Source organism: Tachypleus tridentatus, chromosome 3 (genome assembly GCF_004210375.1).
Source record: "Tachypleus tridentatus isolate NWPU-2018 chromosome 3, ASM421037v1, whole genome shotgun sequence".
NCBI classification, from domain to species: domain Eukaryota; kingdom Metazoa; phylum Arthropoda; class Merostomata; order Xiphosura; family Limulidae; genus Tachypleus; species Tachypleus tridentatus.
In genome coordinates this window covers 38,783,323-38,805,888 of record NC_134827.1, presented here as the reverse complement: position 1 = coordinate 38,805,888, position 22,566 = coordinate 38,783,323, and the positions used below count along the sequence as shown (strand labels likewise).

The following is a 22,566-nucleotide window of genomic DNA, read 5'->3' as shown; positions in this document are numbered from 1 at the left end:
GAGTACTGCAGATTTAACGTGTTGTGGGAGTACTGCAGATTTAACGTGTTGTGGGAGTACTGCAGATTTAACGTGTTGTGGGAGTACTGCAGATTTAACGTGTTGTGGGAGTACTGCAGATTTAACGTGTTGTGGGAGTACTGCAGATTTAACGTGTTGTGGGAGTACTGCAGATTTAACGTGTTGTGGGAGTACTACAGATTTAACGTGTTGTGGGAGTACTACAGATTTAACGTGTTGTGGGAGTACTACAGATTTAACGTGTTGTGGGAGTACTACAGATTTAACGTGTTGTGGGAGTACTACAGATTTAACGATGTTGTGGGAGTACTACAGATTTAGCGTGTTGTGGGAGTACTACAGATTTAACAGATTTAACGTGTTGTGGGAGTACTACAGATTTAACGTGTTGTGGGAGTACTACAGATTTAACGTGTTGTGGGAGTACTACAGATTTAAGCGTGTTGTGGGAGTACTACAGATTTAACGTGTTGTGGGAGTACTACAGATTTAACGTGTTGTGGGAGTACTACAGATTTAACGTGTTGTGGGAGTACTACAGATTTAGCGTGTTGTGGGAGTACTACAGATTTAACGTGTTGTGGGAGTACTACAGATTTAACGTGTTGTGGGAGTACTACAGATTTAACGTGTTGTGGGAGTACTACAGATTTAACGTGTTGTGGGAGTACTACAGATTTAACGTGTTGTGGGAGTACTACAGACTTAATATGTTGTGGGAGTACTACAGATTTAATATGTTGTTGGTTGGAGTATTAAAAATTTAATGGATTAGAAGATGGTCAAAAATTAGGTTATTTAGGGAAAAGTTTGAATCCAAGGGCTGACTGACCACTGAACAACTTCCTTCATTTTCAATAAATATAATAGTTACACCTTTCACTCATCTTTTTAACATGTTCAAATTCTTTTGGTTTGTTTGTAGTTAAGCACAAAATGACAGAATCTGTACTTTTCCCACGTCGGGCAGGGAAATCCAGCTTCCACCATTATCAGTTTGCAAACACATTGTTGTGACCCTGGGGCCATGTTTGACAAGTAACATACTTGAAATGTTGAAAGAAAGAATAAAAAATGTATTTAAAAAAACATTAAAAACTTATTGTTCATTCTTGTGTTACCTTGGAGCAAAGTGTCAAAAAAATTGTCGTTTTTTATGTTGTAATACTTAACACATTAAAATATTGTTCATTTTACACTTGTGTCGTTTTGGAGGAATGTGTTGTAAACATAATTACACCCTTCATTAAATCTACATTATTACAGTATTTAGTAACTGAAGTCTATACACGAGCTAGAAACTAGCCTTATCAGTATGGACCCTTATGTTTTTGTTTTATTTCATATAAGTAGGAAACAGATGTGCTACTCTGGTCACATAATTTGTTTGTTTGTTATTGAACTTTAAATGAAGTTATTCCAAGCTTACCTGAACGAGTTGCATATATCTCAGCAAGACAGAGAAGACAGCTAGTCAACATTACCAACTGCCAATGAATAATGGAATTCACCATTATGTTATAACACCCACACAGCTGAAAAGGCAAGCATGTTCTCGGACGGCATTTCAACCTACTCTCCTTAGTCTGTTAGTTTGAGTACCCTAGTCATTAGACTAAGTGTATAGTTATATAGTAAATCTGACAGGGATGATAAGTCAACCGAAGAAGAGACTCACTTGATACGATGAGATTGCAAAGTGGTTAATGCTAGCATTAACAAGGCTATAGTATGTAGTAATGAACAACAGAAAATTAATGGTCACAATTGTGGACTTTTAAATTATTTATATTACAAACTATTTTTGGGTTCATTACTTTGTTGATCACGGGTCCTCAAGTGGGTTCATTACTTTGTTGATTACGGGTCCTCAAGTGGGTTCATTACTTTGTTGATTACGGGTCCTCAAGTGGGTTCATTACTTTGTTGATCAAGGGCCCTCAAGTGGGTTCATTACTTTGTTGATCACGGGTCCTCAAGTGGGTTCATTACTTTGTTGATCACGGGTCCTCAAGTGGGTTCATTACTTTGTTGATCACGGGTCCTCAAGTGGGTTCATTACTTTGTTGATCACGGGTCCTCAAGTGGGTTCATTACTTTGTTGATCACGGGTCCTCAAGTGGGTTCATTACTTTGTTGATCACGGGTCCTCAAGTGGGTTCATTATTTTGTTGATCACGGGTCCTCAAGTGGGTTCATTATTTTGTTGATCACGGGTCCTCAAGTGGGTTCATTATTTTGTTGATCACGGGTCCTCAAGTAGGTTCATTATTTTGTGTATTACAGGTCCTGAAGAATGTTAAAAAAAGCCAGTTTCCAGGAGCCCATATCAGAGTTGTATGTTCTTATAATGACTAATTTACAGCCTACCACAACTGTACAGCTATAAATATTTATTTACAGCTTTTAGTAGAATTTTGGACCTCTTGATATCTGCTGGGGTGTATTCTGTTAAAGTGTTGTCTGCATTCTACTTAATACAATGTTAACAATGTAGGTTTGAGACACTTCCTGTTACTGTTTAAATATTCCACCGATATTTTAGGCTTAATCCAACCAGTAAAATAAATACCTTTCATAGCTGAAGATGAAGTGATTTTACGATAAAATGATTATAGCTTACTGTCACAGATACTTGTACAAATGATCTGTTTTGCCCGAGCAAAGAAAAAAAATGTACTTTAAAAGAAACACTTTACCATATCAATACTGCAGATCTGTTGCTGTAAATAAAATATACAGCACATTATGGAATAGATGGCACTCTTATGAACAGCCTGTTTAAGTAGATCAACATCATTGAAGGATGACCACATCCTGTAGACAAAAATGCTGACTAAAAACTGGAAAATAAAGGTTAAAATTATTCAAATGTTAACTGAACATGTTAAAGAAAGACATTCCAAGTTATGAAAAAGAAATAATGGTCTGTATACTGTAAAGATGCAGACAAAACTGTGTAGGGAATGAAAGGTGTTACTTAACCCTGAAACAAGAACTTGATACAAGTCATGTAAGGATCAAGAATTTCAGTTTTCATATTGAATAAAAATGAAAATAATCTCTCATGGAGAAAAAAAAATCATGAAAACAGGGACTATTGTTCAATATCACGACCCCATTCGAGAGAGAGAGAAGTCACGAAAACAGAGACTATTGTTCAATATCACGATCCCATTCGAGAGAGAGAGAAGTAACGAAAACAGGGACTATTGTTCAATATCATGATCCCATTCGAGAGAGAGAAGTCACGAAAACAGGGACTATCGTTCAATATCACGATCCCATTCGAGAGAGAGAAGTAACGAAAACAGGGACTATCGTTCAATATCACGATCCCATTCGAGAGAGAGAAGTCATGAAAACAGGAACTATTGTTTAATATCACGATCCCATTAGAGAGAGAGAAGTCATGAAAACAGGAACTATTGTTTAATATCACGGTCCCATTAGAGAGAGAGAAGTCATGAAAACAGGAACTATTGTTTAATATCACGATCCCATTAGAGAGAGAGAGGTCATGAAAACAGGAACTATTGTTCAATATCACGATCCCATTAGAGAGAGAGAGGTCATGAAAACAGGAACTATTGTTCAATATCATGATAACAATCAAGACAGAAGAGTCACAATCCCATTCGAGAGAGAGAAGTCATGAAAACAAACAGTTACTTTTTGGTCTGTGAACAACATTTCTTGAAGGGTGTTTGATCCTCTGAATCCTTATCTTTATGAGACTGGCAGTTTCTGTTAAACATACATCAAGAAATGTCAATCAAAACTCAATTTTGCTTTTAAGACAGCACGACATTAGATTCACAATTGTCTGACTTAACAAAATGTAAGTTTTAGAATCTTTTAAAGATTTAAAAATCTTGCACAATTTAGTTACTGATTCTTCTGTATTTATATATTGGTCTAAACGTCATTCAGACGATGGCCATCATTAGAAATTCCACCAGCAAATGTTCATTAATGTTCTATTACAACATGATTAGGCCCAGCATGGCCAGGTAGTTAAGGCACTCGAGGGGAGCAAATTCATATCCCCGTCACACCAAACATGCTCGCCTTTTCAGCTGTGGGGTCATTATAATGTGACAGTCAATCTCACTATTCCTTGATAAAAGAATAGCCCAAGAGTTGGCAGTGGGTGGTGATGACTAGCTTCCTTCCCTCGAATCTTGAGCTGCTACATTAGGGACAGCTAGCACAGATAGCCCTCATGAAGCTCTGTGCATAATTCAAACCACACAACATGATTAATTTATCAATGATAAAATTTTCTTTCATCTTGGATAAATTTCAAAGTAGTTTGGAGAGAGTAAAAGATTCTTGGATGGCATTATCCAAGTTAGGCAGTTCTACAATAGCTGTGTAAACAATGGTAAAAGTGTCACAACTACTGAGCCAATGAAGTAATTTCTTCAAAATTTACAATTTTAATAAACTTTGGACATGAGTTGGTCCTCTAGTAGACCTTTGAATTCTTGAGTGGTTCACACCTGTGAAATATCACGAAATATTCTCCCAGACTTTAAGCTTTTGGAACATTGTAAAAATAACAATCAATCCCTAAACAGAGACTGTTGGTGACAATGGGCTGTTGACTGGCTGCCTTCTCTCTGGTGCAAACTTCAAAATTAATGATGTTAGTAGATAACACTGCTGTAAACACAAATTATTTGCTTTATATTTATCTACATTTGGTACTTTTCTTCTGTGAACTCAAGTTCACACTCAAGGTGGGAAAGTTTATTACAATAAATGTTATTTAAACGAGACAACTCACCCAGCAGAACAGATTGAACGCCACCACCAGCGATAGTCTTCTGCTGACAGCTGGAAGTAAGTGAGGGCAATAGAAATGCAGCCTGTAACACTGATTAAGATAATGGACACGATAAACAAGACCCGTACAAGGTTAATGCGCTCTCGACCAAACTGTAGCAAAGATGTAGTACAGCTCCACTGATACAGCACTGAAATTTAAACACAAAAGAGAAGTGAATTACTTGTTTAAACATCTGTGTCATACAAAATGGATTTTATTCTGGGAAGTTTGACACACTGGATTGTTACATACAAAGCCAAAATACAGAAAGTAAAATGTTTACATTGTACTGTGACTCCTATATGACTAGTCACACAGTAATAAATTCAACTGGTTATTATTCATGTGATTAAATGCTAAGAAACTATGTAGTACACAATAAACAAGACAATCTCTCATTTACAATCCTTAACCTTTCAAGACTGGTACAACAATATTAACCTGTAATAACGAATAGCTGGAGCCCAATCTATTTAAATATATGCACACAACCCAAATTACATGATACCAAAGTACTTATCAGAAAACCTACCTTACAAATGACTAGTCACAGATGATACATGTATTATAGGGTTTATACTAGATTCACTTAATATATAAAAAGTTATCTTTTTCAAATAGTTCATGTACATTCAAGATCTTCTAACTGAGCTATTTGTCACCAAGAAATCTGTCATATTTTATTGTGGAGGATTTCTACCCTTCAGTTACTCACCAGGAGAGATACAAATCCTCCAATAGCACAATGTGACATAATTGTTTAGTAACAAGAACTTTCACTTACTGACCTGAAGGGTTAAAAATCCTCCAACACCACAATGTGACATAACTGTTTAGTAACAAGAACTTTCACTTACTGACCTGAAGGGTAAAAATCCTCCAACAGCACAATGTGACATAACTGTTTAGTAACAAGAACTTTCACTTACTGACCTGAAGGGTTAAAAATCCTCCAACAGCACAATGTGACATAACTGTTTAGTAACAAGAACCTTCACTTACTGACCTGAAGGGTTAAAAATCCTCCAACAGCACAATGTGACATAACTGTTTAGTAACAAGAACTTTCACTTATTGACCTGAAGGGTAAAAATCCTCCAACAGCACAGTGTGACATAACTGTTTAGTAACAAGAACTTTCACTTACTGACCTGAAGGGTTAAAAATCCTCCAACAGCACAATGTGACATAATTGTTTAGTAACAAGAACTTTCACTTACTGACCTGAAGGGTTAAAAATCCTCCAACAGCACAATGTGACATAACTGTTTAGTAACAAGAACCTTCACTTACTGACCTGAAGGGTTAAAAATCCTCCAACAGCACAATGTGACATAACTGTTTAGTAACAAGAACTTTCACTTACTGACCTGAAGGGTAAAATCCTCCAACAGCACAGTGTGACATAACTGTTTGGTAACAAGAACTTTCACTTACTGATCTGAAGGGTTAAAATCCTCTAGCAGCACAATGTGACATAATTGTTTAGTAACAATAACCTTCACTTACTGACCTGAATGGTTAAAAATCCTCCAACAGCACAATGTGACATAACTGTTTGGTAACAAGAACTTTCACTTACTGACATGAAGGGTTAAAAATCCTCCAACAGCACAATGTGACATAACTGTTTAGTAACAAGAACTTTCACTTACTGACCTGAAGGGTTAAAAATCCTCCAACAGCACAATGTGACATAACTGTTTAGTAACAAGAACTTTCACTTACTGACCTGAAGGGTTAAAAATCCTCCAACAGCACAATGTGACATAACTGTTTAGTAACAAGAACTTTCACTTACTGACCTGAAGGGTTAAAAATCCTCTAGCAGCACAATGTGACATAATTGTTTAGTAACAATAACCTTCACTTACTGACCTGAATGGTTAAAAATCCTCCAACAGCACAATGTGACATAACTGTTTGGTAACAAGAACTTTCACTTACTGACATGAAGGGTTAAAAATCCTCCAACAGCACAATGTGACATAACTGTTTAGTAACAAGAACTTTCACTTACTGACCTGAAGGGTAAAAATCCTCCAACAGCACAATGTGACATAACTGTTTAGTAACAAGAACTTTCACTTACTGACCTGAAGGGTTAAAAATCCTCCAACAGCACAATGTGACATAACTGTTTAGTAACAAGAACTTTCACTTACTGACCTGAAGGGTTAAAAATCCTCCAACACCACAATGTGACATAACTGTTTAGTAACAAGAACTTTCACTTATTGACCTGAAGGGTAAAAATCCTCCAACAGCACAGTGTGACATAACTGTTTAGTAACAAGAACTTTCACTTACTGACCTGAAGGGTTAAAAATCCTCCAACAGCACAATGTGACATAATTGTTTAGTAACAAGAACTTTCACTTACTGACCTGAAGGGTTAAAAATCCTCCAACAGCACAATGTGACATAATTGTTTAGTAACAAGAACCTTCACTTACTGACCTGAAGGGTTAAAAATCCTCCAACAGCACAATGTGACATAACTGTTTAGTAACAAGAACTTTCACTTACTGACCTGAAGGGTAAAAATCCTCCAACAGCACAGTGTGACATAACTGTTTGGTAACAAGAACTTTCACTTACTGATCTGAAGGGTTAAAAATCCTCTAGCAGCACAATGTGACATAATTGTTTAGTAACAATAACCTTCACTTACTGACCTGAATGGTTAAAAATCCTCCAACAGCACAATGTGACATAACTGTTTGGTAACAAGAACTTTCACTTACTGACATGAAGGGTTAAAAATCCTCCAACAGCACAATGTGACATAACTGTTTAGTAACAAGAACTTTCACTTACTGACCTGAAGGGTTAAAAATCCTCCAACAGCACAATGTGACATAACTGTTTAGTAACAAGAACTTTCACTTACTGACCTGAAGGGTTAAAAATCCTCCAACAGCACAATGTGACATAACTGTTTAGTAACAAGAACCTTCACTTACTGACCTGAAGGGTTAAAAATCCTCTAGCAGCACAAAGTGACATAACTGTTTAGTAACAAGAACTTTCACTTACTGACCTGAAGGGTTAAAAATCCTCCAACAGCACAATGTGACATAACTGTTTAGTAACAAGAACTTTCACTTACTGACCTGAAGGGTAAAAATCCTCCAACAGCACAATGTGACATAACTGTTTAGTAACAAGAACTTTCACTTACTGACCTGAAGGGTTAAAAATCCTCCAACAGCACAATGTGACATAACTGTTTAGTAACAAGAACTTTCACTTACTGACCTGAAGGGTTAAAATCCTCCAACAGCACAATGTGACATAACTGTTTAGTAACAAGAACTTTCACTTACTGACCTGAAGGGTTAAAATCCTCAACAGCACAATGTGACATCACTGTTTAGTAACAAGAACTTTCACTTACTGACCTGAAGGGTTAAAAATCCTCCAACAGCACAATGTGACATAACTGTTTAGTAACAAGAACCCTCACTTACTGACCTGAAGGGTAAAAATCCTCCAACAGCACAATGTGACATAACTGTTTAGTAACAAGAACCTTCACTTACTGACCTGAAGGGTTAAAAATCCTCCAACAGCACAATGTGACATAACTGTTTAGTAACAAGAACTTTCACTTACTGACCTGAAGGGTAAAAATCCTCCAACAGCACAGTGTGACATAACTGTTTGGTAACAAGAACTTTCACTTACTGACCTGAAGGGTTAAAAATCCTCCAACAGCACAGTGTGACATAACTGTTTGGTAACAAGAACTTTCACTTACTGACCTGAAGGGTTAAAAATCCTCCAACAGCACAATGTGACATAACTGTTTAGTAACAAGAACCTTCACTTACTGACCTGAAGGGTTAAAAATCCTCCAACAGCACAGTGTGACATAACTGTTTAGTAACAAGAACTTTCACTTACTGACCTGAAGGGTTAAAATTCCTCCAACAGCACAGTGTGACATAACTGTTTAGTAACAAGAACTTTCACTTACTGACCTGAAGGGTTAAAAATCCTCCAACAGCACAATGTGACATAACTGTTTAGTAACAAGAACCTTCGCTTACTGACCTGAAGGGTTAAAAATCCTCCAACAGCACAATGTGACATAACTGTTTAGTAACAAGAACCCTCACTTACTGACCTGAAGGGTAAAAATCCTCCAACAGCACAATGTGACATAACTGTTTAGTAACAAGAACCCTCACTTACTGACCTGAAGGGTAAAAATCCTCCAACAGCACAATGTGACATAACTGTTTAGTAACAAGAACTTTCACTTACTGACCTGAAGGGTTAAAAATCCTCCAACAGCAGAGTGTGACATAACTGTTTAGTAACAAGAACTTTCACTTACTGACCTGAAGGGTTAAAAATCCTCCAACAGCACAGTGCGACATAACTGTTTAGTAACAAGAACCTTCACTTACTGACCTGAAGGGTTAAAAATCCTCTAGCAGCACAATGTGACATAACTGTTTAGTAACAAGAACCTTCACTTACTGACCTGAAGGGTAAAAATCCTCCAACAGCACAATGTGAAATAGCTGATCGGTACCAGGATGTTGAGGGAATCTCTCGGGGAAAATTCTTTGTTCGACAAGAAGCATCAAAAGAGCCCGATAAATTTTTCCCAAATATTGCTCCTAACACTGTGAGTGGATAACCAACTACAGACAAACAAATGTAACTAAATGTTAATACAAACAGTTTTTGTTAAATATGAACTTTTACCAGATAGTGAGTGACCTGATGCTAAAAATTACGATACAACATTACATGGATTTTAGAACAATCAATATTTTGTTGATGTACGGGTTATTTAGACATAACAGTGTGTGAAAAACCGTAAGTGTTGAAATGTCTCGAACCTAATCCTGAAAAACTGTCTATCAATATACGAAGATGACATTTTCCCAACCACTAATAATATATATCTAATTTTAAAAACACACATGTACTGTACTCATAATAACTCAAATATATTCTTAAAAATTTAAGTATTATAACCAATGAATTCAAATGAACCATTGTTTTTTGGTCATTAACAAATTATAAATGAAATAAACATCACTGTGTATATATACATATTCACACACACATTGATTATCTACTTTCTAGCAACAACGCAACTATATTCATGATGACGAGAAATCCACTTGAAGTAAAAATGTATTCTCACAGTCTTCAGGTCAACCTAAAGATGACCCAAGAAGATCAGAACATTGTTCTGTTCTTTATTTTAATTAGTTATAATATCCATACCAGCTATTTTGATAATACATCTCTAATGATGCCTACTACTAGCTTGCTTTATGAAACAAACATTTGGAATAAATATTTTATATGTTTTTAATAGAAAATATTACACTGTACTTCTATTAAACTTATTGCACTCTGGACTCCTTTCAGATGTTAGTTTGTTGGTCCAACTTAATGGACTAATGCTCCACCTACAACAGGTACTTCATTGTTACAGATATAAGCTTTCCAACTCACTGCTTAGGTCCTATGGGAGGAATAGGGCACCTTTTAGAAGTTATGTTTCCAAAAGAACTCTACTAGTTTTTAAGGGCATGATGGGGGGTAAAGTTCCCATAAAACTATTGATTTCAAAGTTTACCAATGGATTTTTTTTTAGAGCAATTGTTAGTTTAAGAAAGTAGGAAAACCACTAATATTAACGTGTTACCTTCACATAACCTGACAGGCTTAAGAAAGACATACAATTATATATAGAATTTCAGGAAAAAAAACAACAAGAAATGACAGCTCTACGACAATGAGAAAGAAAAATCTCACAAGTGAAATCAGTAATTCTGTTACGTCTACATGTTTAGAAATTGTACAATAAAAATACATTAAGTTTAGCTTTTAATATCAAACTGCAATTTTCACCATTTTCAAACATGACAAAAACAATTAACCAAACATTTGAAAAAAACAAAACAGGTTTTCTATTATGTTTTATCATTACAAACAGGAAGTCTGCTCTCATAAATAAAATTCACAACCTGAGGGTTAAAATGAAATACAGAAGTTTGGAGTTTTCTTTTTATCAAAGTAAGTGTTAAAATCATATCAAAACAATATACTAACTTTAAATATCTAAGTCCATATTTTATTTAGCAGATTTGAAATGGATGGGATTAGTTTTGTCCCATACCTTCATAACTACATAAAATAAAGGATGGAAAAACATTATAAAACCAAAGCTTAAGATACAAACAAGTCTATACCAAAAACCTTAGCTATGTATCTTTCACTGGGACAAAATCTCAATGTTTTCACTTACTATAGCTTTCCTACACTAAAACTTTAGTTCCATTTAACAAATATTTTGTAAGAATTACAGATTTATGGAACATTTTTACAGGTAAATGATTAAATTGTAACAAGTTTTGATTTTCGTACAAAGCTACACGAGGGCTATCTGTCATCTATAATTTAGCAATGACAGACTAGAGAGAAGACAGCCAGTCATGACCACTCACAGTCAACACTTGGACTAATTTTTTTACCAATAAATAGTAGGATTGCCTGTCATGTTATAATGGCCACATGACTGAAAATGTGAGTGTGTTTGGTGGGACAGGGATTTGAACCTGTGACCCTTAGAATGAGGGTCAAGTGTCCAAACGACTTGGCTATAATGGGCCAATTGTAAAAAAGTAAGAATGCAGGATAAAACTTGCACTTTCATGTAAGTGGCTTAAAACCATTTGTAATATGCGTCTACTAGGTGGAGCCATGTGTAACATTTCTTTACTATTTATCCAAATAAATTATGCTAAAAAATTTGTTTGCAACTTACCAAAAATCCATATTGCCAGCAGAAGGATTATAGTTGTATACGGTAAAGCCTGTGTGGAATTATAAGCCCATGCTATACTGTTTTGCACACTCCAAATAACAAAGAATGGAACTGTAAGAAAATAAATATACTGACATACAAAACTAAAACATTAAATTGTACTCTGTTATTTTATTAAAATGTTTATTCAGTATTTAGTGGAAATTATTTTAATGAATATTTCAACAAAATATTTACTTGATACAACAAAAACACAATGTGTACCACACTGAGGTTTTTAGTGTTGAAATGTCTTCAAAGTCACTTTTGGGATTAAAAAAAAACCAAAAAACATACAATAAATTGAGTAAAACCAATATACTAGATAATATACAGAACCCAACCAACCAATACCCAGTATGTTATCAAACCAATATACTAGATAACATACAGAACCCAACCAACCGAAACACAGTATGTTAAACCAATAAACTAAGTTATACAAAAATCTTACCTGCAAAAACACAACAGGTTAAATGTACGTTAGACACCCATTTATCTTCTCCCATCTGCTTGTACATTTTTGCAGATATGTAGCCAGCAATACCTACAAGGAAAATAAAAAAAACAAAAACATCCCATACTACCTTAACATTCATTGATACAAACTGTCAACATAGAAACTATTACCAAGCAATGTGACAGTGAACCATACATTATTATTAGATTAGAAATACACATAGAACACTAAATTATAATGGACCATAAGGACAACTACTTACATGACGTAAAGGCATACAACAAACAAGCTGCTGTGTTCATAGATCCATGATGGTGGACATTGAAGATGTCAAACAAAGCCATCACCATGATTCCAAATGCTATGGCCAAAAACTGAGACCCAACTCCTACAGAAAAAAAAGAAACCATTCAAATTCTTTATAGCTTTTTCAAGTATACTGTGTAATAACAGGTAGAGTTAGTTGTAAGTTACTATTAATACAGTCTTACAGTTTTACAAAATAATACTTAAAATCATATTTTTAACTTTTCCAGAATGGAATCGTTACTTATTAAAGTTTTACACAATCTTTCAAACTGTCCATTTATCTTAAAATTAAGATACATCAAGCATTTTAACAGTCTTTTAAAAAACATAAATGCTGAAACCTAATTTATCAAAATGCATTTGTAATGAAATACCTTCAAGATTGTTGAGTCATTCGAATAGTGTCATCACTCATTGTAAACATGACTAACAATATTAAGAAGCTTTACTACATGACTAGTGTGTGGACTATTGTAGGAGATGTCTGCATAATACACTTAATAATTTATTATCATCCATGTTATCAAATAAGTACACATGTTGCACAACCAGAGTAGCATACTAGGTCATTATATTCACTGAAATAATCATTTTATTGAAACCAAAGTCTTATCTAAAGAATACTAAATGCATTCATTGGTTTTTTGCATAAACCAACGTCGCATTTCAATCACGTTGTTATTCATACGTATCTTAATTTTAACACAAATTTAACACAGGTCACTCCAAGAACTTCTGGATAGCAGTTATACTTAATAAAAAAAAAATCTCTTGTGCAAGGTCATTCTCAAAATAATTGTTGTAAACTAGTGCTTACAGTGAGTAAAGGTGCTTTATGGTCAGTAATTATCACCTCTTTTCACATCCTGTTTGACCCCTAATTGATTCTCTAAAGTTTTCGTACAGACTATTGCATAATGCAACCATATGAAATGCACATAACAAACAGACATTCAGATTCAATGCACAAGCACTCAGGTAATTGATTAGATTTGCTTTGATGAAAAGTCATCCAAATTAAGAACAATCCAGATTGTTAATATTCACACCACGTTTATTTCTATAGTAGAAACAAGTTTCTTATAGTTTTCCAAGTTGTGTATTTACATGTTAAGGTTACTTGTATCTGTGGCAAAACTACTAAAGTCACATGTTGCCATCACTTGACCGAAAGGAAGGTACACATTCTGCAGGACTTTACAACAAACCATCTCTGCAATAAAACTACAGACTCTCGCCTAGAGGGCACACAAATCTACAGATTCTCGCCTAGAGGGCACACAAAACTAGACTGTTGGAAATATGTTGTGATATGACAAATCTGAGTTTGTCTTATTCCTGTTATCAAAATCTCTAACACAGGTCAAGCCTATGCTCTTAAGATTAAGTTAATTTATATTTCCCAAGGGTCACACATTAACTAAACAACCAACAGTATTTCATGCTCCCGACATTTTCATCAATATGTAATTTACTTTAGTTACATTATCTAGTTTCCTTTTTGTGCATTAGAAAGTTTTAAGACCACTGAAAGTAGTAGTAAGTATAAAGATAGTGTTCCAACTCGAGTAAAATTATTGTTGATAGAGTTTGTCTTGCTGAGTTTAAATCAAAGTGCAAACAATTTCAGGAAATATATACTACAATGAAAGTCTAACTGAAAAATAACTTTAAACAAAATTTGAATGGAAAATGTTTAATGGTGCTCTTAACTCCAGTGTTTTATATAACACGATGTGTGATTTTGTCATCTTTAAATCTCACATAAATGTACGATGTTTTAAACAGCACACCACGTGACGGTATCATCTTCACAGAAGCACGTTTTATACAATACACTACAGGTTTTGTTACGTTTAGTATTTCTTACTGAAACATATCATGTTTGTTTTGCTTTTGTTGCTTTATTGTTTGGTTCTAAAATTCTGTTTACGAGACAGACCTACAAGTTAATGAAATAAAACTCAAGTTCAGTAATTTAGAGTAAAAAAACTTGAATTTACTAAACTAAATTTTACATGCAATTTTATTGTGTAACATTACAAACACTGACATCTGATACAACTGAATGTCACAGTTATTCACGAACGTAACAACGATACAAATTAGGCATCTTTATTTGGTCTTAGTTCAAGACAATGCCAACATATTATCTTACATACACAATTAACACAGCTGCATGAATAGACATCCAATTAACTTTACATGTACAGAACTGGCACATTAGACCAAGTCTCTACTGAAAAATTAAGGCTGGCTATAACTTTGAGTGTACCCCTAGGATATTTGGCAAACTAAGTAATTACTGAAAGTTTGTTGCTTAGAAAAAGAAATTGATTTTTCAATAAAGTACTTTTTATTAGTTAATTGTCTAGAAATTCAAGGAGACACTCTGACTCACTCTCTGACTAATCTGATTGCAAGGTGATTTTTCTGTTAAGAATAAAAAAAATATTTTGCTCTCATAATTTAATATATATAGTTTTTAATATTTTATCTATTTTTGTTTCTATTTTTCTACCCTAATATAAACTATAATGAAATTAGGAAGACAGAGTAAAATGAATAGCTGATAAATACAAAATAAGTCTAAATTAATATAGGTTTGTTTTCTGGAACTACATATTTTAACAAAATATTATACACCAAGTTATTACTACACTCAAATCTGAATTCATACGGGTTTATTGTTTCACAGCTGCATCTCAGGACATGTTGAAATCCATTTATCACAGGGGCACAGCTTTGTATAAATAAATTAACAAAGACAGACGTCATGTGCTCATGCTTATCTTGGATAATTTTCTATTTACTTTTATCTATCTAAGTTTTCTTATCTAACCCAATAAGTTTATAGTTTTTATAACTTAGTTATTTTTGTAACAATGAATAAATAATTTATTTAAAAAACAAGACACTCACTTCTGTAAACTTGTATTTTTTCTTGACATCGGGATGTCTCAAGGCATTTTAAACCCATCTTTTGTTTTAAATTTCAAATACACAATTTAGAACACAAAGTTTCTTAAATGACAAAAATAGAATGCCCTAAAAGTTCTATAATTTAATTATATATGTAACCTTTCTTTCTTTGTGAACCTGACGATGACCGAAGAAGGTCGAAACGTTGTTCGCTCTTCTACGTAAAATATTTTCTCAACCCAAATGAGCCGGTTTTACATATATATTTCTCTACAAATGGGTTTTCACAACATCACTGATTATACTTAATTTTCTAACTCAGTAAATAAGTTGAGAATGTCCATAAGTTGCCTAAGTGAGTTCATCTCTTAATAAAAATCAGGACAGCTAACACTGTAATAAATTCAGGAAAGTAAATTCTCTCTTTCTATTGGCTAGAAACAATGCAATATCAATTATCAGAGAGAATTACTGGGATTATTTCAAAGATGTGATACGAGAGGTGTTGGATATTGATTTGATTTCCTTGTTAATATTTTATTGAAGGAAGGAATTGGCTTAAAATTATGGTTCAGCAATATTTGTAATATAAGTGTGTACTTTATGCCAAAGTCAGAAAATAATAAGAAAATTTAAAATGGTCAATATGCAACAAAGAAATGCCCTATGATATAAATAAGTGAGGATTTTGTAGCTTAGTTAAGATACATCCAAATAAACAGTTATATCCACTGACTGTGAAATAATAAATTACACCACAGCTACTAAAAAAAAAAATTTTCTTTCACTGAAACGTGGGAACATTTTCCTATAACACGTATGTGCTGCCATCTGTGTTTTACACCATGAAATCTGGATGTTTATTGATTTAGTCTTGCCTATATTTGAGTAATTTATTGGAGAACACCTTTTGTCTAATTATCCACAACTGTTTAACTCGTTATTTCTCACTATCAAGTATAGTTTTCAAGGAATATTACTGTCAGATATAGAAAATATATCTTCTTTCAATACTGAAAAACTAATACAAAGGGTCATATTAATAATTTTATTTTTTGACAAATAATTGACACATTTTTGGGGAATCACCCTGAAAATTAATTGCACAGTGAAAATGCTAAATATTTTGTTTTGAAATTAACACTTCTATGATACTAAAATATAATTTTATAAACTACATTTTCATGCAAACTTTACTAACATACATTGATAATAAAATTACATAACTAAATTCTAAACACAACTCTGTGAAAAGATTGGTTAAATGCACACTTTGACTCACCCAGGTCTTGTCAGGATAATTAATTTAAATACTTTGACTCACCCAGGTCTTGTCAGGATACTTAATTTAAATACTTTGACTCACCCAGGTCTTGTCAGGATACTTAATTTAAATACTTTGACTCACCCAGGTCTTGTTAGGATAATTAATTTAAATACTTTGACTCACCCAGGTCTTATTAGGATAATTAATTTAAATACTTTGACTCACCCAGGTCTTGTCAGGATAATTAATTTAAATACTTTGACTCACCCAGGTCTTATGAAGTTAATGCATGTCTAAGTTAACAACAATGTTGTTGCATGCTACACTAGACTGTATTATTGAGCTTCCAGAACACAGTGAGGGGTAAATAAATACAAAACTATAAATATTAAAAAAACAATAATTATAGATAATTTGTATAAACATTGTACATAAAGGTCAATGTAACTTTTACTATTGTACAAATGCCTGTCATAAGGATACTGTTACCTAATACAGCACAAAACAAGCTTTTATAGGGTGGAAAACGAAAGACATCTGTATAAATAATCTTCCATCCGTACTCATCAGCATCCATTTCTTTGTCTTCGGTGTTGTAACGAGCAAAGTCGTTCTTCAATATTCGAGTCTGGAATAATCAATACCAAAAACCATCTAATTAACACTTGTAATGTTACATGACAGAGATCCAAGTATGGAACAATCACTAACAAATCATCTCATGTAACACTTGTAATGTTACATGACAGAGATCCAAATATGGAACAATCACTACCAACTCATCTCATTAACACTTGTAATGTTACATGACAGAGATCCAAATATGGAACAATCACTACCAACTCATCTCATTAACACTTGTAATGTTACATGACAGAGATCCAAATATGGAACAATCACTACCAACTCATCTCATTAACACTTGTAATGTTACATGACAAGAGATCCAAGTATGGAACAATCACTACCAAATAATCTCATTAACACTTGTAATGTTACATGACAAGAGATCCAAATATGGAACAATCACTACCAACTCATCTCATTAACACTTGTAATGTTACATGACAAGAGATCCAAATATGGAACAATCACTACCAACTCATCTCATTAACACTTGTAATGTTACATGACAGAGATCCAAATATGGAACAATCACTACCAACTCATCTCATTAACACTTGTAATGTTACATGACAGAGATCCAAATATGGAACAATCACTACCAACTCATCTCATTAACACTTGTAATGTTACATGACAAGAGATCCAAGTATGGAACAATCACTACCAAATAATCTCATTAACACTTGTAATGTTACATGACAAGAGATCCAAATATGGAACAATCACTACCAACTCATCTCATTAACACTTGTAATGTTACATGACAAGAGATCCAAATATGGAACAATCACTACCAACTCATCTCATTAACACTTGTAATGTTACATGACAAGAGATCCAAATATGGAACAATCACTACCAAATAATCTCATTAACACTTGTAATGTTACATGACAGAGATCCAAATATGGAACAATCACTACCAAAAACCATCTAATTAACACTTGTAATGTTACATGACAGAGATCCAAATATGGAACAATCACTACCAACTCATCTCATTAACACTTGTAATGTTACATGACAGAGATCCAAATATGGAATAATCAATACCAAAAACCATCTAATTAACACTTGTAATGTTACATGACAGAGATCCAAATATGGAACAATCACTACCAACTCATCTCATTAACACTTGTAATGTTACATGACAGAGATCCAAATATGGAACAATCACTACCAACTCATCTCATTAACACTTGTGATGTTACATGACAGAGTTCCAAATATGGAATAATCAATACCAAAAACCATCTAATTAACACTTGTAATGTTACATGACAGAGATCCAAATATGGAACAATCACTACCAAATAATCTCATTAACACTTGTAATGTTACATGACAGAGATCCAAATATGGAACAATCACTACCAAATTATCTCATTAACACTTGTAATGTTACATGACAAGAGATCCAAATATGGAACAATCACTACCAACTCATCTCATTAACACTTGTAATGTTACATGACAGAGATCCAAATATGGAACAATCACTACCAAATTATCTCATTAACACTTGTAATGTTACATGACAAGAGATCCAAATATGGAACAATCACTACCAACTCATCTCATTAACACTTGTAATGTTACATGACAAGAGATCCAAATATGGAACAATCACTACCAAATAATCTCATTAACACTTGTAATGTTACATGACAGAGATCCAAATATGGAACAATCACTACCAAATTATCTCATTAACACTTGTAATGTTACATGACAAGAGATCCAAATATGGAACAATCACTACCAACTCATCTCATTAACACTTGTAATGTTACATGACAGAGATCCAAATATGGAACAATCACTACCAACTCATCTCATTAACACTTGTAATGTTACATGACAGAGATCCAAATATGGAACAATCACTACCAACTCATCTCATTAACACTTGTAATGTTACATGACAGAGATCCAAATATGGAACAATCACTACCAACTCATCTCATTAACACTTGTAATGTTACATGACAGAGATCCAAATATGGAACAATCACTACCAACTCATCTCATTAACACTTGTAATGTTACATGACAGAGATCCAAATATGGAATAATCAATACCAAAAACCATCTAATTAACACTTGTAATGTTACATGACAGAGATCCAAATATGGAACAATCACTACCAACTCATCTCATTAACACTTGTAATGTTACATGACAGAGATCCAAATATGGAACAATCACTACCAACTCATCTCATTAACACTTGTGATGTTACATGACAGAGTTCCAAATATGGAATAATCAATACCAAAAACCATCTAATTAACACTTGTAATGTTACATGACAGAGATCCAAATATGGAACAATCACTACCAAATAATCTCATTAACACTTGTAATGTTACATGACAGAGATCCAAATATGGAACAATCACTACCAAATCATCTAATTAACACTTGTAATGTTACATGACAGAGATCCAAATATGGAACAATCAGTACCAAACCATCTAATTAACACTTGTAATGTTACATGACAGAGATCCAAATATGGAACAATCACTACCAAATAATCTCATTAACACTTGTAATGTTACATGACAGAGATCCAAATATGGAACAATCACTACCAACTCATCTCATTAACACTTGTAATGTTACATGACAAAGGTTTGATTTTAATCAAACTGGCATGGTTAGCTACAAGTGAACACAGTTGTAAGTGAATGCATCTGATAGTATATAATACTCTATACATGTATGTAAGTTCAAAGATCACAATAAAGAGCAGAGTTTCTTCAAACACAGTTGAAAATGTTCAATCAAGTTGTGTAACATCTGTAACTGTAAACACATCTATATATGAACATTGAAGTAAAACAATAAATCTGGTTTGTTACAGTTATGTTTACAGAATCTTGTAGTCCACATTCACTGCAAGCCAAACTTGAGAAACTAAACAGTTTTTAGTAAAGCTACTCTTACTTCGCTCCAAAAGTATGACAAGCAGTAGCAATGTTCAATAAAACACAAAGACTTTATCAAGTTCGACCCCATACTTAAATCATGACCAAGATATATCTCTCTGTCTCCACATTACAACCAGAACAGCCTTGAGAAGAGATATTCAGGTTCAAAGAGAAGATTTAATATCTGTGGTTTATCATAGGACCATTAGTTCTAATAACATTAAGTCTCAGAAATTCACTAAATATAGCAACAAAAAATAAAGACTCCAAGAAATAACAGATGACTTCAGGTAGCATTAAAATACAGTGACATATGAACATACTTACTAAAATACAGTGACAAGACACACATACTTACTAAAATACAGTGACATACGCACATACTTACTAAAATACAGTGACATACGTACATACTTACTAAAATACAGTGACATACGCACATACTTACTAAAATACAGTGACATACGCACATACTTACTAAAATACAGTGACATACGCACATACTTACTAAAATACAGTGACATCATTACATACTTACTAAAATACAGTGACATACGCACATACTTACTAAAATACAGTGACATACGCACATACTTACTAAAATACAGTGACATGCGCACATACCTTACTAAATGCAGTGACATCACGCATTTATGCTTACTAAAATACAGTGACATAATGCTTACATACTTACTAAAATACAGTGACATCGCGTACATACTTACTAAAATACTGAGTGACATCATGTACATACTTACTAAAATACTGATTGACATCTTTACATACTTACTAAAATACAGTGACATACGCACATATGCTTACTAAAATACTGATTGACATACCATTACATACTTACTAAAATACAGTGACATGCATGCACATGCTTACTAAAATACAGTGACATACGCGCACATACTTACTAAAAAATACAGTGACATATGCTTTGGCGCATACTTACTAAAATACAGTGACATCTCCTACATACTTACTAAAATACAGTGACATACGCACATACTTACTAAAATACAGTGACAAAACACACATACTTACTAAATACAGTGACATATGCACATACTTACTAAAATACAGTGACATATGCACATACTAAAATACAGTGACATATGCACATACTTACTAAAATACAGTGACAAGACACACATACTTACTAAAATCACAGTGACAAATCCAATCAACAAAACCACCAGCACTGCTGAATTCATAATAGAAAGCCAATGAATCTGCAAGATAACAAATAAATTAGAAATAAACGTTCAATCATAGTATGCCTTACTAACAGCATAAATAAAACATTGAATAATACTTCTCAATTTCATTCATAATATTATGTTCTCAAATTTGAAAGTAACTGTATGATTCACTGTTTCCTTAAATATGCACCTCTGAACTCTGCCACAGTGTTTGTTTTTAATTGAATTTCACACAAAGCTATATGAGGGCAATCTGCACTAGCCATCCCTAATTTAGCAGTGTAAGACTAAAGGAATTTAACTATCCATCACCACTCACTGCTAACTCTTGAGCTACACTCTTATCAAGAAATAACGAGATTGACTGTCACATTATAATGCCCACACAACTGAAACGGCGAGCATGCTTGGTGTGTTGGGGATTCGAACCCACAACCCTGAGATTATTAGTTGAGTGCCTTAACCACTTGGCCATGCCAGGTCCTGTCACAGTGACAAAGAAGTGGAAGCTATATTCAGAATTCAGGATAATATAACTTTATTCTGATATAATTTGTTTGTTTTAGATACTTGTGCAATGTTACTGAATGACTATCTTTATACACCATTACTAATTAGGAACTGATAGACTAGGAAAAGCAGCTTGTCAGCTCTATCTACCACCAACTTTTAGGTTGCTCTAAGTTAATGATATAATTTGACTGTCATTCTTATAATACATGTACAACAGTCTAACACTGTACCCTAGAAATCCTCAGTGACATAAAATGAAATGTATTTCTATGATAAATCCCATGCCTTAGTTAGATGTGAATTGAAATGTGGAATTAATCAGCCTTCACATAAACTTTATCAATATTTACATACCAGAGTTTACAAGGTTGTATTAAACTATGTCTACACTTATATTTCATAAACTTTATCAATATTTACATACCAGAGTTTACAAGGTTGTATTAAACTATGTCTACACTTATATTTCTTGCACCAAATTCTGTGCACAGTTCCTAACTTCTATAAATAGTTTTCATATCATGAATAATATAGTAATTATTACACTTATATAAATTTAAGAAAAATATCCAGTTAGTTGTAGTAGTTGCAAAGGTGTCACAAAATATTATCTAGTTAGTCACT

General features: G+C 33.6%; 1 protein-coding gene across 1 annotated transcript in view; it reads right to left on the bottom strand.

Moving 5' to 3' along the window:
• Positions 1-22,566, bottom strand: part of LOC143246716 (transmembrane 9 superfamily member 1-like) — a 61,976-nt gene that overhangs the window by 20,918 nt on the left and 18,492 nt on the right. The window contains 8 exon segments of the mRNA XM_076493808.1: positions 4,814-4,960; positions 4,962-5,003; positions 9,351-9,513; positions 11,658-11,768; positions 12,151-12,243; positions 12,419-12,544; positions 17,144-17,282; positions 21,388-21,459. Of these exon segments, the coding sequence (XP_076349923.1) occupies positions 4,814-4,960; positions 4,962-5,003; positions 9,351-9,513; positions 11,658-11,768; positions 12,151-12,243; positions 12,419-12,544; positions 17,144-17,282; positions 21,388-21,459 (893 nt within the window).